The sequence below is a fragment of the Ischnura elegans genome, chromosome 12 (genome assembly GCF_921293095.1).
Source record: "Ischnura elegans chromosome 12, ioIscEleg1.1, whole genome shotgun sequence".
NCBI classification, from domain to species: domain Eukaryota; kingdom Metazoa; phylum Arthropoda; class Insecta; order Odonata; family Coenagrionidae; genus Ischnura; species Ischnura elegans.
In genome coordinates, this window is record NC_060257.1 from 32,747,581 (window position 1) to 32,765,846 (window position 18,266).

The 18,266-nt window shown below is 37.8% G+C and overlaps 1 protein-coding gene across 9 annotated transcripts in view; it reads left to right on the forward strand.

Moving 5' to 3' along the window:
* The window catches only part of LOC124169223 (CCR4-NOT transcription complex subunit 3), a 69,910-nt gene that overhangs the window by 15,215 nt on the left and 36,429 nt on the right, over window positions 1-18,266 (forward strand). For 8 of the 9 annotated variants that reach the window (XM_046547756.1, XM_046547758.1, XM_046547757.1 and 5 more), the window contains exons 4-7: window positions 3,559-3,738; window positions 4,577-4,696; window positions 5,479-5,931; window positions 8,459-8,552. In XM_046547756.1, coding sequence (XP_046403712.1) covers window positions 3,559-3,738; window positions 4,577-4,696; window positions 5,479-5,931; window positions 8,459-8,552 — 847 coding nt within the window. The remainder of the gene's footprint in view (window positions 1-3,558; window positions 3,739-4,576; window positions 4,697-5,478; window positions 5,932-8,458; window positions 8,553-18,266) is intronic. The other variant, XM_046547760.1, reaches the window with a different exon arrangement.

The window sequence follows — 18,266 nt, forward strand, 5'->3', positions numbered from 1 at the left end:
TCTCAAACTGTTGATGGGATTGTGCGTCTATCACCTCCCTAGCAAGCCCCTCCATACTCCCATACTCATATTTTCCTGTCCTTTACCATTCTCCCTTGTTCATCTAAAAACAATTTGTTTCTTAAGGCAATTAAAGTGTGACTCTGAAACCATAGTGAAAATTGTTAAGAAAGAGATGGTGGATAGATTAGTTCTCTCTTGTGAGTGTTCATTTTGGCTTAGCTAGGGATTTGCGAGTCATAATTTTTGATATCGAGTAGAGTGGTAACTACTCGCGAGTATCAAGTTGAGTCGATTATGCTAATTTCTGGACCAGGCAATATAACAATGCATGCACCGCATATTCTCATTTTTCCTATCCCCTAACGAATTTTCTGTCCTGAATGCTTGGCCTTATGTAAAAAGGAAAAGACGATGAGGAGCGTTGATTGTAATTGTGTCAGAATTACGGGATGAATGAATGTGCCTTAAAAAGTTCCAATTGCATTATTGAAATGAATTAACCTCTAGTAATATGTCGATACTTTAATTTAATTATGTATCCAAACTGCTGGAAAGAGCCCTGAGTAATGTCATTTGCGTAGGTATAATAAAGATTATGTAGATAAATGAATCATGTAAGATTTTATGCTTTCAAATCCTCATGCAGAAAAACCAATTGTTCTACATGTTCAGGCAGCAGGTTTTGATGTCTCCATGTTACATTATAAATGCCTGCCGAAAATTGTCTTTTGCTACTCACTGGTGTGGCTAGAATGTGTGAGTACTTACTTTCTAGCCAAAGTTGCAAGATTTGCATACCTCTGTAATTTTTATTAAAACTATATGAAATATTTTCATGGATCTTGAATCGTGGAATTTAAGTGGACGTAGTGTACAGACAATAGATCTTAGCTTTAGCTGTGTACACTAAAATAAACCATTCTTTATTTCTCACTTCATTTAATCTACCTTAACGACTTTTAATCTATGTGTTCAAGAAGGAAACAAAACTTCAGCAAGGGAATAAACAACACTCAGACAAAGTAGTACTCATATAGGCTAAAAGATGGCACCACTTTTGCCATCAAACACAGGAAAAACCTAAAAGTTACATTTTTTCCAATAAATCTTAGTTTTTACGTATTCTCTCTGCATTTGTGCAAAGAAAGTAGACTAGGTAAAAGCATCACATCAGGAAGTATGAGCTACGACACGGTCCACTCGAATTACTCTGAATATATGGCCGATTTGGAAGAGGGTCAGCTGCCGCCACTGACAATAAGGTATTCAGTGCTCACGTCGACTGTTATGTTAGTTGACTGCAATGTGTAAAGCAAGCTGAAACTCCCTGGCCAAGGCAATAAAATGATTTATCAACTTTAAAAGCAATAGTTTACTTGAGCTTTGATGATGATTCCTAAACAAATTTGATGATAGCTCTTCCTTGACAGCTCTGTAACCAAAACTACACAATTGCATATTCGAAATGGTACACGAAGCACTCGATTCGAGTACCAACTACTCGACTCGAATCTTCTCGAATCGACTCGACTCTTGAGTACTCGCACATCTCTAGGCTTTGCTCTCCATAAGGATGGTTAGTTGTAGCTCTATACTGTATCTTGAAATGCTTTTCAATTAGTATGGTCAAGAAACTAAAACTTTCATTGAAATGAGGACCATGCAAGAGTTATGAAAATCATTCGGATGATATCTCTTCATACCGTTTACAAATGATCTAAGTGAAAATGTTATCCCCCATTGTGTTTTCTAAGAGATTTTTAGGCAGGGGTTCTTCTTTATTTTGGAAAAACTTTATGAAATTTTAGGACATGTTGTGTATATGGATGTTATGCCTTGTTCGTCCATTTTTTCTTTCGTTAGGGAATTAATAAGGTCAATTCTTGGAGTGACAGGTGTAACGAGAAGGGGTTTGTGTAGCCTTTTGTATATAAGTTGTTGTGGGTTGCGGAAAGCATGCTGTATTCAGTTTTTTTTCTCTGTGGGGTGCTAATTTGTCAGTGTGCTCTTGTTTTTGAAGGAAATGAATGATAGGCAATTACTGTTATAGGTATGATTAAAATTAATTAATCATTGATTTACATGCAACTCTTATTCTTTGCATTTACAGTGGAATAAAATACAGTGGAACTTGGTTAGTACGTTCCTCCTTAGTACGTTTTCCTCCTTAGTACGGCGATTTCCCTCGGTCCCGGTACCATCCGAACAAAATACAGGTAAAAGAATTTGGTTAGTACGTTTGAAAAAATTGCGCTTTCCTGGTTAGTACGCTCAATTGCTTGCCGTGACGCAACCCGCAATTCGTTCTCTAGTGTCTTCTTAAGGGTCGCAAACGTCTGAATTCATGATTTAATTTATTATTATTAGCCATTAACATTCTTCCATTCATTCCACATCTCTTTCTTCTACCGTAATTTATCCAAATGCATTTCTGAATTCTTGTGACGTGCTGAATAATAAAATGCGGCCATTTTTCGGGAATGTCTGACTATGAAAAACTACAGCCAATAAGAAGCCCCAATTTTCCCCACCCCGAGCTCCTCACCTTTTGTTGCCTTTGGAGCGCTTGGGAGTGCCCACTGCTGCGCATAAAGTTCGTGAGTGGGCAATTGTTGCTATTGCACGAGTTATCATGATGAAGAAATGAGTCTTAACGGTATTAGACAATTCCCACATTATCTAAAGCAGTACTGCTCCATAAACTCGACGTCGTGCGTATTTACTTGACTACTGTTGCAGGAGCAGACGATCCTCTGGATCTCCACGCGAAGCTTAGCTTAAAAATACTTGATCTCGGAACGAAAGCAGATGACATTAGACAAATTTTGAATGTAAATTTCAACTGTTTAATATAAAATTTTCTTGTAATTACGTCGTAATCTAATAATCTTGCGTGTCATCAGTCGATATATCGATCGATTTTACAATCGAAATGGTATCATTCCAGAAGCGAATGTCTACGGCTGTTGCCGTAATTTGAAAGTCAATATAATTTTGCCCAATTTTTATGATGTTTAAAAAACCAGTTGACCTACTCCGGGTTGTTGTTATATTCTCCGAGTACGCTGTGAGAAAGAAAAATGACTTGTCTTCGCTTGTCTGAGCTTCACTCGTCCTCGTTCTGTAAATATATATAAATCACGGGAGATAGACGCCGTAATCATGAAATCGTCTCCGGGATGTCCATGAAAAATTGCGATTTTTATTCAGAAAAGGGTTTGTTTTTCATGGTAGCGCTCATTTTCTTGATTTTAAATGTGAAAAGAGTTCAGGTAGGCGATCCTATGAGAACTACCGATAGTAATTGTAATTATGACGACTTTTCCACAGATTGCAATAACCCGGACTGCTATTATTTACTTTCCTCGTTAGTACGTTTTCCTGGTTAGTACGTTCATTTTTCGTGGTCCCTTCAGAAACGTACTAACCAAGTTCCACTGTAATTGAATCGTATACCAAGATAGATGTCACTCTCTGATAAGTTCTTAAACTGATTTTATACCTAAAGCTAATTATTGTCCTATGAAGTGACATTCTTTGCACTTTATTTTACAGGTGGACCAGTTTGAAAGTGAAATTGAATCTCTGTTAGCAGCCAAAAAGAAGAGGCAGGACAGGGAAAAGGCGGAAAGAATGGAAGAGTTGAAAGGGAAGCTTGAAAAACACAGGCACCACATACGAAAGCTTGAAACACTGTTAAGGATGCTGGATAATATGTCTGTGGAAGTAGGGCAGGTACTGTATCCATATGGCTATGAATATTTATTAATCAAAGTGCCTGTCTGTATCCTAAGTTCACCATCAACCTCTTGCATTGGGGATAGATTTTTTATGAAGTTCATTGTATTTTTGTATTTATTTACACATATACAGGCACATAGTCCGCCTTCTGTAAAAATAGTACTGCACGCATGGTACAATGAATAGAAAAAATGTATTCTTGGCATAAATATTCTAAATAAGTTCAGGTATTGATTACAATTACATGCACTAGCTTTTTGTAGTAAAATAATACATATTTGTGTAAAGGATATAATATGAATGTTGCATTGAATAAGATAAGGTATTTCCTCCTGATCAAAGTAAAGAACATTATTGTTTTCTATGGTATTCTTGTCATTGCTCATGTGTAAAATTAACTCTGACTTATCTAAACATCAAAAGAAAGGTCAAAATTACTCAATGTTTTGGTGTCCAGTATCGCTGTTTCTTCCTTAATCCAATTGCTCTCATCACGTTTTTTTTACTGGTTATAATAAAAAATTGACCTTTTCACACTTTTCGGTGTGGACAGGTCACAGAAAATTTTCAGTCACTGAAAAACTTCAACTTATGCAGTCACTTATTTTTGCATGGAAATAATTTTGCTCTTGAGTTTTATTTTTATTTGATATTGGTGATTCAAAAAAGATTTGGACGACAGGTGTGACTTGAGGGTTAATGGTTATGGCCAAATGCAATATACAATGTATCAATATGAGACACTTTTTTGTCTGATGATAGTTTTTTTTGCCTGTTACTTGAATAATAACCTAATGTCAGCTTCTTTTTTTTTATTTTTTGTTTAATGCAGATACAAAGGATCAAGGATGATGTGGAGTATTATATTGAATCATCACAAGATCCGGATTTTGAAGAGAATGAGTACATCTATGATGACATCATTGGCCTTGATGAAATTGAGTTGTCTGGGGTGAGAATAACTTTGCTTCATTTTCGATGCATGCATAAAAAAGATGATATCTCTTGAGTTTATTTTACTTAATGACCACGGAAACAATGGTTTTTTAGTTCTATTGTTGCACTGGGGAATAGATCATTTGGCTGTTAAAACGCAATCACTTATATGCCAGTTGGGTAAAGTGGGTTGAGGCTCCAGGGACTCCTTATGAAACAAATATGGTCGCTATTGTTTACATGAGTTGATATGGTCAACGGTTTTTTCTATTGATTTGTAAAGAATGCCAGAAGATTTAGTCATTAATTTGTTGATAAATTTGAGGCAGAGGGAATCAACTATCAAATCTTCTGCTACCTTTACAGGACTGCCACTTCATTCCAATTAACATCTACTGCAGACAGATGTTCTTCTTTATATTGTCATAAGCATTAATGCACTCACTCCCAATTGATAGGATATCATCTTAAGTACTTTCACAGATTAATATTACATTTTCAATGGTTTTTTTGACTTTAAACTAATTGGAATTTATAAAACCCATCCTTCTGATACTTACTTAGTATTATTGTGCACACAGTACGACAAAATACAAGAAATGTTATTGAAGAAAGAAATAGTCTTTTTTAAAATAAGTAGATGTAAATCTGGCAACCCCTAAACATTCAAAATGTCTGTTGTTTTGGTCATTGACATTATCCTATTTCACTATAGTTAAAATATGTAATATAATATAAATTATATGTATGTTATAATGTATGTTTTAATAATGTATAATTTGTTAAATGCATTTCCAGGTGACGTTGCCGGCATCTTCTGTGACAGATGGCAGCAATGACAATGGCACAGCAGGATCTCCTTCATCGACGGCATCCGTGGGCGACTCGCCCGGTGGCCCGTTGAGCAACAATGGTTTGCCCTCCGGGGACCCATCATCGCCCCCTCCCCCACCGCCCCCGCCTCCCCCACCCCCCATGCACAACAGTTCCTCGTCGTCATCATCATCCTCTTCGTCGTCCTCTTCGTCCTCGTCATCGTCTTCATCGTCATCCTCGTCGTCATCGTCGTCGTCAGCCCCCAACCCGCACCTCCCGCATGTGTCCCACCAGCATCTCAACCACTCGGTCGATGGGTCGGGTGTTCTATCGAGTGGCGAGAGGATAGGGGAGGAGAGGCCGAAGAGGAAGGGTGGATCGGCGGGAGGTGCTCTGGACTCTGAGTCAAAGGTATCTCCAGATTTGGTGATGTATGTGCGTATCCTCCAGAGTTGACTCGGTGCCTCATTGATTTAAAATATTTTGGGGGATTCACCTGTTTATAAGAGTACATATGTACAGTTGAGAACCTCAAATCTGGAATCCAGAAACTCTGTATACCAGAAAACCGGAATGTTTGAAAATTCCTTTGCATAGTGTTTCGACTTGCCACCTCGTGGCACCACTCTTCGAGCCTTGTTCTGGGACGAGCAGGAAGTTAGCACACGCTATGAACATATGCTAAAAACCTGGATAGGGACATGTAGGGATCTCAAATATTGAGCACAGGAGCCTGAATGCACTTATAAATTAATTAATTTACAAAATATATCATGAAGACCAGAAATCCAGAAAAACCAGAAATCTAATAACCCTTGGGTCCCCACCTTTCCTGATTTGAGGTCCTCAACTGTAATATCTCTTGATAAAATAGAATGCTTTGTTTTGATTGAGTTGACACGATTCCAAAACAGCAAAGTGGATTGGACACACTTGAAGTGGCATAAAAACTTCAATAATAATTTGTAACGTTCATTTTTGATTCATCAAATCAAATTAACTCGTAATATTAAACAAAATAGCCCTGAATAAGCCCCCACAAAAAAAATCATGTGTGACGACACATACCTTAACTTGTCAAATTTAGTTACACAAATTGTAAACACTCTTAATAAGTACTTCTGGTATAAACATTGAGAGCAACAACTCATACAATTAAGCACCACCATTCTGCAGTACTCCCGTTTTGTTTATTTACGTTTTGTCTTCCATAAATTTTGTCCATAATTATTTGACTCCCATTGCCATGGAGAGATTGTTACAAATTTTATACATACTGATATATATAGGATGATAAAAATACAATCAGTAGTGTATCTGTTTAAAATCTAGGAATCTGGGTATTAGCGTTAAATTTCTGGTCTGAGTCTGGAATTATTTCAGTTGTCATAATTTGGTTACATATTTCTTAACTAAGGCTAGGTGTTATATTCTTGAATGTATCTACTAGGGATGGGACGTTGAAATAGTCATATCACCGAATACCTTGAATAGTGACCTTTTTATACTATTCGATGATTGATGGCACAAGTTATCAATTATTCAAATTTCGAATATACAGCAAAATCATCTGTGATTCCCTGTAAATCCATTGTGAATAGTTACATCTTATGTAAAGGTTTGCACATTATTTGATCCAATTCTTCATAACATTTTTACAAAAAATATCTTTGAAAGTAAGCATTTAAATATGTATAGAGCTGATGAGTCAACGAGAACAACATTAAGAAGAACGTATGAGTACTTTCAAATGCAGGCAAAATTAGTTGTTCTTTTTCTGACTCCCTGTAGCATGATGAAATTTACGTTTTACAAATTCTAATTATAAAGTAATTGCTAATTCATTTAATTTAAGTTGTGCAGTAAAGCATTTAATAATTTCCACCTAATTTAATTTTAATAATCATAGTTTGCGCCTGAAAATGATGATAATTCATGGAAACCTGGGTCGCGCTCTGATAAAAAATAAGTGGTATTAGTAATTTGTTCGTACGCAGGTTTCCGCGGTGATTACTTGAGTTCAGCATTCTTTCGGGCTGCATCCGCGTCCGTTGTTGAAGAACCACAACAGTTTCGCCAGCTCTCCTGCCAGCGTCCTCAGGTGAAGGATGAAGTGAAGCTTTTAGTCCTCTCTTATACAGTCAATTTTTGGCGCCAATTCGGTGGATTTCTTTTGACCAATCAGGGAACGTACTGTTGTGGTTCTTCGACAACGGACGCGGATGCAGCCCGAAAGAATGCTGAACTCAGGTATAAGTAATTGTCTGATATCCAGGAAAACTTATAATGGAATACCACAAAGTAAATCAAGAGTTAGTGAATTTTCATCACCATGGCACTATGGCATGGAAGAAATGGTCATTACGCTGATTTGAAGATGTTTGGTTTTTACAATTGCGTGGTGCAAATTTTCAAATGACTGTTGTGTATATGTTTGTGGCTTGAAGTACTACTGGAATTGGAATTGATTTTTCACCTTGGTAAATTCTCATTTCAATTCTGGCATTGAATCAAGGAATCCATTCGACCCATCACTAGTTTTTTTCTTACAATATTTGTTTAATTATATCCATGGCATTGTTTGGTGATTGATTCACTAGGAAAGCTTGCTATTTAAGTTAAATCACATAACTGTTGATTTATATGATGTAATACCATGTAATATATATGTACGTACTTGTTTCAATTCAAATGTTGTGCTTGCTTCAATTCAAATGTTGTTCTTGTTGCAATTCAAATGTTGTGCTCGCTTCAATTCAAATGTTGTGCTTACTTCAATTCAAATGTTTATATGTCAGCATGACCCTAAGCATATGATGGTAGCCAAAAAACAGGTTGTCCTTAATGGCTACCTAAAGTTACTCCGTTTTCGGTAATTAATTCTATTCTGTACTTATATTTTTTGGAGTAATAAACAATTATTATATTATATATATAAAACTTATGTGTATTAATTTTACAGCCAGTGAAGCCAATGGCTGTCAGAGCGACAAACAGTAGCAGCAATTTGGCAAGCTTGGTGCCGGGAAAGGGCATTACTTCAAAAGGAATTTCTGGTGAGTAAGCATTTCTTTATCACTTCAGCTAGATTAGCTTCATAAATTTTCTTCCTATTTGACTCTCCTTTTCTTAAGCATAATTGCATTGAGTTTTCTCCATAATTTAGCGTCGGGAAGTAATTGCAAATGTATTTGTTTTTTGATGGTCTTTAAGAAGCCGAGATATATTGCTAATGGTTATTTACCTGGAAAACGGCAGGTAAAGTATTTTTCTGGTTCCATCGGGTTAAAAAAGCACACAGAAACTTGTAATGTGGATTACAAAGACTAATGTGCATTTTTAGAGGGGCTCTGAGGCATCAATGCTACTCTTATATGGTTGAGGGCTTGCAAATATCCTACTGGGAAGATTTTTGCTTTTATTAGAATTAGTTTGAAGTTGTATTCATATTCTGAGAGCCAGCCTTGGTGACAGCAGGGAAAAATCCTTGCCTGCCAAACCAAAGGTTGCAGGTTCGAGTCCCACCTGGGTAAGTTACCCTTATCCAGGGTATAGATGTTTGTGCAGGTTTGATTGTTAAATGTTATCACCAACCCCAATGTAAAGGCAAAATAGTCCTGTTTTCGGGGGTGTGGAAATAAATAATTCGAACATTTTTTCTTCCTTCAATGAGTTAGAATTGTACTCGGCATCATCCGCTTTGAAATAAAAAGTAGGTTTGCGGGAGTAAGGTATCTCAGCAATGAAGTGTCGTGGGCTTATCCTATAGTGTTTAGGGTTTTGCAAAAATGTAAAAGCAAGACATTAAGTCCAATATTATGTCTTCTGCCGTATTAATAATCAATTTCCATTGTGTTCTTAGTTTATAAACTTGCTTTCACTGTTTAAAATTTGAACGTAATGGTCAAATTTTTAGGTTATGCCCTGTCGACAAAAGCTCTTTCCATTTTTCAGTGACAGAGAGTGAATGAAACCCCACATAAAACAGATATAACATTAGGAAAAGCGCCTAAATTATTTATTTCAGGTCAGAAACAACAAGTACAAACCAATTAAAAAGATCAAGACAACTCTTAGACTTCACTTCTTCTGTATCGATCGTACCTGCACGAAGGTTGAAAGCCTAGAGGGATTTACACAAGTTGGTAGCCATCAAATAGGGGAAGTTGATTTTCATGAGTCTTTACTGGAGGGAGTGTTGAAGTGTTATGGGCTTCTTGATAGGCCTTGTTTGTGAGATGAGGTGGTAGGTGGCATTTAACGAAGGTCATTGGACTCAGAAACTGGTCTATTTCTTAAACATACTTCAGGATGGAATGGGAACTCCAGCAAAACAGGTAATAAGCCAAGGGAGGAAATACTGCAGTTGGGGAAATAGCAATGCTCCCCTTATTGCATTATTGGCTCCCCTTCTTATGTTACCGTATAAGCTTGTGTAAGAGGCGCACACGTGTAAGAGGCGCACCCCTATTTTGAGGAAGGAAGCTATAAAGAAAAAAAATTTTACGTTATTTTTTTTATCCTATCGTGCGGTGTTGCAGACGTATGCCTGGAATTTCGACAGTTATCGAAATTTCCTCTTTCAGTACTATTTGAAAGAAGAAATTTTGATAACTGCGGCCATAATAGCGGCATAAGAGGGAGTAGAAAGAGTTCCGATCCTCTCTTCGCATACGTCATCGCTCTACGTTGCTTGTCCTACTCACGAACAATTTCGTTTAAAAGCTCTCGCTGGAGTATTGCAATAGAATTACAGCCGTGGAAAATTTTAAGGCAAAACACGACAGGCACATAGCATGAACCCTCCCAAGAGATAGGACAACAATCGGGGCAATCTCAGCGCCTTAGGAAAATAACCACGTCGTAGATTTAAGGCCCCTTGCACACACACCGATTTTGGACGGCCGGTAAAATATCGGCCGTCCACATTCCAATAGTGAACAATGGGAGAGCATTGGAGGTTGCACACGTACCGAACACGCGCCGGCACCGGCTAAATGCCGGTTAGCTGCCGGCCATTGTCACTGTGGATCGCCGTCGCCGGCTCAAAAACATAGCAACTTATCGTTTGACCGGTAAAAATCCGGCGTGTGTGCAAGCATCGCTTCGCCAGTAAAATATCGGCCGATATTTTACCGGCCGTCCAAATTCGGTGTGTGTGCAAGGGGCCGTTTTTTTCCTTTCCGGGACTCCATAGGAAAATAGGAAATTATCAAGTTACAGGGGATCAATGGAAACGCGTTTCATCCCTACCCCATCTCACCAACTGACCTTTTTCGGTCTACCAGGTTCAATTCTCCGAGTTTCTGGAGGTCAAAAGCTAGGTGAGTCACCTTCTGAGCTTGAAAATATGTCTCGATATCTTTCAGCAATTGTATGACACGCACGAGGTTATAAAAAGAATTGGACCTAACGCGACGTATATCTGACAGCAGTTAAGTTTTTTGAGCTCTAATTGATTGACACAAAGATTTATAGCTAAAACAAAGCTACTAATATTCAACTTAGTCCTAACAGCACAATTTCGGAAGAAACAAGCGTAGCATAAGCGCATTCAAACAAGACGAGACGGACTGGAAACTTCAGGCAACGCAAACTGCGTATATCACATTGCTGTGCCTTCGCCTCTTCACTTTAAAGGCAACGACGTCACACGCAAGATCGGACGTGTTCTTCCCTTGCTCCTTCGCTTATAGCCTCGTAGCTTGAAATATGGAGTGCGCTCCTTCCCCTCGACCTCTCCTTCACCGCTAGTCCAACAATGAACACATTCGTTCGAATTTTTTAAACCGCAGGTTTTGACACCAATATAATTTTCAGTTGCAAAAATCCTCATATTAGCGTCTGAAGATAATTTTTGAAAAATCAGGTGCTCAGCGTAATGGAAATTGCTCGGCAAGACAGATGTTGACGAATCAGGTATGTCCTTCAAAACTACGCGTTTCTATACGTTTGATAAGCGATTACTATATGCAGTATAAATGCCGCGGGATATAAATGACTCGTGGCAGTAAATTTAGCGCGCGCTCCGGAGCGAATCACCCCGCGCGATCTTTTCAATGTTCACCTCTGGGGTACTGACGTGACGGCGCGATGCTTACAAGAAATTCAAACAGGAGCATTTTAAAAATACGTCACTAAGGGAGAAACTCCCCTACCTGCCGCTTGATTTTGATCCAGGGTTTCATATGACTGACTCACGCTGCAAACCAATGCCCCTCAGTTCCCCTTGGACTTGCGACCGGGTAGGGGAGGGGGAAGATAAGAAGTTTGTGTAAGAGGCGCACCCCCATTTTCGGCTGTAATGTTTGGAAAAAAAGGTGCGCCTCTTACACGCGCTTATACGGTAGTCTTCTCACCTGGGTCCAAGTGGAATGAGTGGATCATTTACTCATCTGATTGGCGGCCATGGAGGAGGTTAAATAGGAGGATGAGTGCTTGAAGGGAGAGGGCAGCGATGGTTGGATTTTCGTCGACCAATTCTCATTGCAGACTGGGGAATGTTGGCTAAGAGCCTCAAAAAATCCACGTATTGTACTATCCTTGCACGATTGTTTTTCTCGATGGCTCCTGTGATGAGGATTCCCATCACTTTTTTGATCAATCGGCATGTTGCTATTTCTGTCGCTGAAACCGTCATTGAAACAGCATATCAGCCAGTCAGAACACATGGCCGCAGAGAGTTGTTGAAGTGAAGCATTTGAAAATTGTGGTAACAACATAGGTAAATTTGAACAACTTGCTGTGAGAATGCCATAAAGTGATGGAAGTAATGACCGTGTGATTCAAAAATGTGATGCCTCGAGGGATCATTTTCCGGTCCTGAAAAGCGACCGCTCGAGTGAGGTCTAAGAGGGACGAAAAAAATTATTGAGTAATTCAGGCTTAAGTATTGACATGTTGGTGGGCTGGAGTAAGCTTCATGGGTTCTGCTGTAGGCTCTGCATTGTTAGTCCTGCCAGTTGTAGTTCTGGCATTTTTAGTCGCTGGCATTATGAGTCGGAGGCTCTTTTGCTGTCTTTAGCTAGATATCCTTAGCCAAAGTCCTGTGCCTCATTCCACAGGTTAAACTGCCTATGGAAAGTATGTATAGGTCTTTGGAAGGTAAAAGTTTGTGGTGGAGGGGTGCTAAAAAATGCCACATGGTGCATCTGCCTGTTTTTCACTCTTTGTTTTTCAGTTATTTTGAAGTGAAAAGGAGCTTAATTTCTGGAGTGAATGAGAAGATTTCATGTGAATATTGCGATGATTTTTTTAGAATTGGTAGTTAGAAGTTTGAAGTTTATAAAGAAGATCTTCATTTGAATTATTATTTAGTAATATAATACCGTATTAGGCTGATATATATATGTGGTGAAATGGTTATTGGTGACCTGAAATGGTTTTTGGGTTGATGGAAGTTTTGTAAATAATTAAACTTATAATTCAGTACCTAGTTTATATATTAATTACTGTATCATAATTTCCAATTTAATGCCTAAATTAAGGATGTTAACAGCAGATAATTTTTAAAAAAGAAAGGTAGCACGTCATTCTTTGTTAGTTTGTGTTGTAAACTCAAATGAAGAAGATTCAGACAAACATTTGGACATTATTGTTCTTTTTTTAATAAGCTTATTGTCTTCCATTTTGAAGTTTGAATGGTGAGACGTTGGAAAAACAACTTCTTCATTCCTTGGGCAGCTATTCTTAGTTTTATCCTCAGATTTACTACCAGTTAATTTTAAGTCTAGAAGCAACTTTTCTTTCGGCCTGACTGCATTAAGTTGGCACTAGGGCATTTAACCTTACGACTAATTGGATGCAGCCTTGCTTAGGGTCTATGGTTGCAGCAGGCAACTCATAGCCTCAATCCCAGTGTGAGTTGGGTAGTACTCAAAAGTGATTTTTAATTTATCACAACTTTTATTGTATTTGATTCTTGCCATGAAAATACACATGTAATTCAATCAAAAATTGGCTGCATGTGAAGCAGCAAAACTTAAAAAGCATCTCTTCCAGTTTGTTTAAATTGTAAGCAAATGATGCTTGAAATGCAATTCATGGCAAGGTTGATGCTGACACTGGCAAATAATTTATGAGAGAGTGTTAATGTTATCCGAACAATTATCATGATTTTACATTTAGAATAATGTTCTCAGCAAAGTAGTGCTGTTTTTTCGAGACTTCTCCTTGATTACAATTGTGTCTTCCACAAAGTTTTATCGTTCTTCACAGCCACCATCACCTGGATTGGAATGCAAAATTTTACCAAAAAGTTGTATACACCCATGTCTCGTATAGCGCAAGGGATGCGTTCCTTGCGTTATACGAGAGCGTTTTATCATTGGGAAGCTAGGGATGCGTTCCTGGTAGCATAGGTCTTGGGTATTGAATTTCCTCTAAAACATCTATATTCCCATAAAAAGCCTTAGAAAACATTATTTATATAAATTTTTATAGTTTAAAACATCTTTAAAGATAGTATGCACGCATTCAAAGACTTATTCACGTTAAAAAAATTCTTACGTGCTTTTGAAATTCCCTCCTGTCGTGCGGGTGGGCTAACATCTGCTATCTCAGGGGATCGTAATGCGTTGCCGGCAGTTGACGATTTTTCAAACTAGTCTAAAAACAACTATTGTGTCACCCAGGCCCTTTTGTTGCTCATCAAAATAACAGGAAAATGCTTCTTTGAATGCCATTTCATAGCTAGCAGAGTTTATGAATGATAAATCATTTTAATTTGAAGTCCTCCGAGTCATTAGCGGCTACGTGAAAGTCTTTAAATGTCTTGAAGCCTTCCCAGGTTTTCCTTCCCTGAAAATGAATGAACGAGATTGCATTCTTTTCCAAAACAATATCGTCTCGTCAACACTAAAAACTGGTTGAGGGGGAAAGGAGCCATTTTCAATCACAGCTTGGAGTTCATCAGAAAATGTTGTGGTGACTGCGCTATCAACACTTGCAGATTCACCTGATATCGCCGCACTGAAAATACCTGCTTGCCGTTTAAATTCTGGAACCAACCGGAGCTTTCACTAAATGTCTCGGAGCTATTACCACTCTCGTCTTTTTGTACTGATTCTCTATGAACTTTCTGTATGTGTAGACCGCTTGGTTGAAGTTGATGCGGCTGAGGTCACTGATGTTTTAACTTCGTCTTTATTCAGAATAAGGCATCGTGCGTTTAAACTTCCGCGCAATATCACTTTGACGCTCTCCATTTTCAAAGATTGACCTCTTTCAATTCCTCTTCTAGGTTTATAGTTTTTCTTGATAAATTCTTGATTTTTCTACACGCATTCCTATTTTTTATCTATTTATTTCACACACCACCGAAAACAGCACTGTTCGGCATTTACATCGGGGTTGATATGATTTAACAATCACAAACATCCATGCCCTGGATAAGGGTAACTTACCCAGGCGGGACTCGAACCCGCGACCATCGGTTTGGCAGGCGAGGACTTTACCCCGCCGCCACCGAGGCCGGCAAATTTTTGCCATATTCTCTTGGTTTTTACTCTGTATGGCTCTATCTAAATCACCTTCCACTGCTGAACTGTATTCCTGAGACGCAGAAGGCCTACGACTGCGGGGAGGGAACGAAGCCATTGTGTTGTGGTCTCTATAGCGGACCCTTTTATGTGTTGATGCTATTCATGCGCAACTCGGCCACCACTCCATTTCTCCCCCGTGAATACCGATGACCTTGAAGGCTTTAGCGTAGACCCTCTACCTGGAAGTCAATCGCCCGATAACCTATGACGGCAAAAATACGTCTCAAACCGTATTGCTGAAAAAAAAAATCATTTCCACTAGCCCCACGCTTAATAAACGATCTAAATTATATATTATCATTCTGTTAAGGAAACGAGATAAATTACTTCGGTAGGCCGGCTATCTGGACCCAATGACGAGTAATACTTTTGGCCATTGCTCAGCAATGGATTTCGATTAATATATAAACAAAAAAGAAGCTTTGAGGCAAGCAATAATATTAATATGCGTAAAATGATAGAAATTTCGTGTGTACTTCGCGCAAGTTCAAGTTTTATCACGAGAGCGTTTAAGATTTGTGATTAGGCTACACTGCGTTGCAATGTTTCCCCGAGGAACGTATTTGCGCTATATCGAAATTGCGCTAATCGAAATTGCGCCGTACGAGACATGGGTGTAGTTCATTAATTTTATAGTGATAAAATTACTGAGAACTAAATGCTAACCAACAAAATCTGCATTATTCTTAAGGTTTTCATAATGTATGCTATACAGATATAATCATCAGGTTTGCATTACAGTCAATTCAGTAAACTCTGACATGTTTTGGCAGTTATATTTGCCACCATCTCGAATGATTGATGAGTTTACTAACTAGTCCATTTTCCAAGGATTTACCTAGGAATTTTCTCTAATGAGCCACATCTAGAAAGATTTTGCCCCTAAGCAAGTCTCCACTCTTTGTTTATTTGTTCTTATATTCTGGATAATGGCCTCCTTAGTGAGTAAGGTTTTGCTGCTTCATCAGTTTACTTCTCCTCCAGAAAGATCTTTATATGTATTTCTTCTGGTGGATTTAATTTTACTTTAATGATTTAGGTTTTGTATCATGTATGTTTGCTTCACTTTAGTTTCAAGCTATGCCCAACCCTTTTATTTTATTGTATTCAATGCAATAAAGTCCTTTGATTATATCAGAAGTCTTTTTATGCTGTTAAGCATAATTCAAAACCCAATGCAATTGTGCAGTCTTCAACTGTAATAGGATAATGTATTTTGGAATCAAGTAAATTTTTTCAGTGTGCATCTTTCTTTCTTACTGATTGTATTTTCCTTGTGTAGTTAGTGCATGATTTTTTTGACATTTTTTGAAACACAATCAGGGTGGCCATCCCTTCATAAAATCAATGGAGACTGGGAAAATCTCTCTAAATTATTATCTTCTTAAAAACCTTGAAATTACCCATGACTGCCTGATAATGGTTGACTTCCTCCATGATTTTACGAAATTGTTTTGCGGATGGAATGCTAGTAGGGTTAATGCTGCCAAAATAATGAGGTTGATTTTTACTTAATTGTCTGCGAGCTTAGTATCATTTGTTTGTTTTTTTTGTCTAATCATTGAAATCCTTTACTCTTCAAGTAATTGATTTTGTCACCCTGCAGTTGACTATTTGCTTAAAAGTTCTTCATAAGTGGTTTAATACCTTTGACATTTAGGTATCGGTCTGCAATAAGTAGGAGTATCCTTTATATTGCTGTATCCTTATTCCTATCAACCTTGCCACTTTATGTGTTGCTTTTTGTATGCTTCCTTATGGTAAGAACTTCTAACATTCCTTGTTAGGGTGTCAACTTCATGAAGATGTTCTACACCTGTCACTGCTGGTGCCTTTTCCACAATTCCAGTTGTTAAAACTCTCATTTATTTGTATCCAAAGCAACTGACCTAAAGTCTTTCAACGTCATCCATATTGTGACTATGGTTCAGGGAAGCATTTCACTTTCATTTCATCATCATCTTATTTAAAGGTTTTTTTTACTTACAATAATAGCAATACAGTCCCCTCCTTTCGCACACAATGCGTTCATGAAAACTTGTACGAAAGTCGAACCATTGAGTTCTATGATAATCAGGGGTTGCGTTCCAAAAGAGTGAAATACAGGCGGTCCCCGACTTTCGTACACAATGCGTTCCCGAAAACTTGTACGAAAGTCGAATTGTACGAAAGTCGAACCATTGTCTTCCATACTAATTAGGGGTTACGTTCCAAAAGAGTGGAATTTACGTACTAAAACCTTTTTTTCACGGAATTCATTTCAATTGACTTAATTTTAATAATATATTAATAAAACTCCTCAAATCATATAATTTATTTCGAAAATACGCAGAAAATGCAAATATAAGTTTAAAAAACAAGAACTCCGTTGGCTATCGAGTGAAACTTCCTCTTGGCGTTTAAGTTGACATTCCACTTATTACGTCCACTATAAATAAAAGGACATATCAAGTAGCATAAAAAAATGTATTCGTTGAACCCGCACTCTGGATACCTTTTAATTTTTACACCAAAATTCGATGTTTGGCAGGTGACATTCGTGATCGCGTATATTCCGCATGTTATTCAAAAAAGACAAAAGACAAACGGAATTCGGGTGATATGTCGTGCAATATCGTTGCTGAAGGTTTACATTAATTAAACAGCACTCAAACGAAAAAACACAATTAGAAAGAAGGTCTTACTAGTTTTATTGAAAGCTATTCGATGATGTCTAGTCAACTTCTTTTGAAAAATATCTTCAATGAAGGCTTTCCTCTTCTCTTGATAAAGGAGCCTATAGCAGGCAGTCTCTCTCCCAAATAAATCACCTAAATCAGAGTCAATTACCAACAATTTCCTTCATTATATACGTTCATATTGTTCGCATATACTGCAATTTGAAACAATTGAATGTTGGGATGCGCAATAAACATGGCGGGAATTTAAAAAAAATTACGGACCAGCGTCCGAAAGTCCGAATTTAGCGTACGAAAGTCGAGTAAAAGGTGTCAATTTTGAATGTACGAAAGTGCGAATTGTACGAAAGTCGAGTGTACGAAAGTCGAGGACCGCCTGTATACATACTAAAACCTTATTTTCTGCACAGATTTTGTTTTTATGAACTACTGTTTAACAAAAACTTAAAATTCCTCATATTATATAATATCTTTTGAAAATATGCAGAAAATGTAAATATAAGTTTAAAAAAATAATTCTGCTGCGGGTAGCGAGTGAAACTTCCTCTCG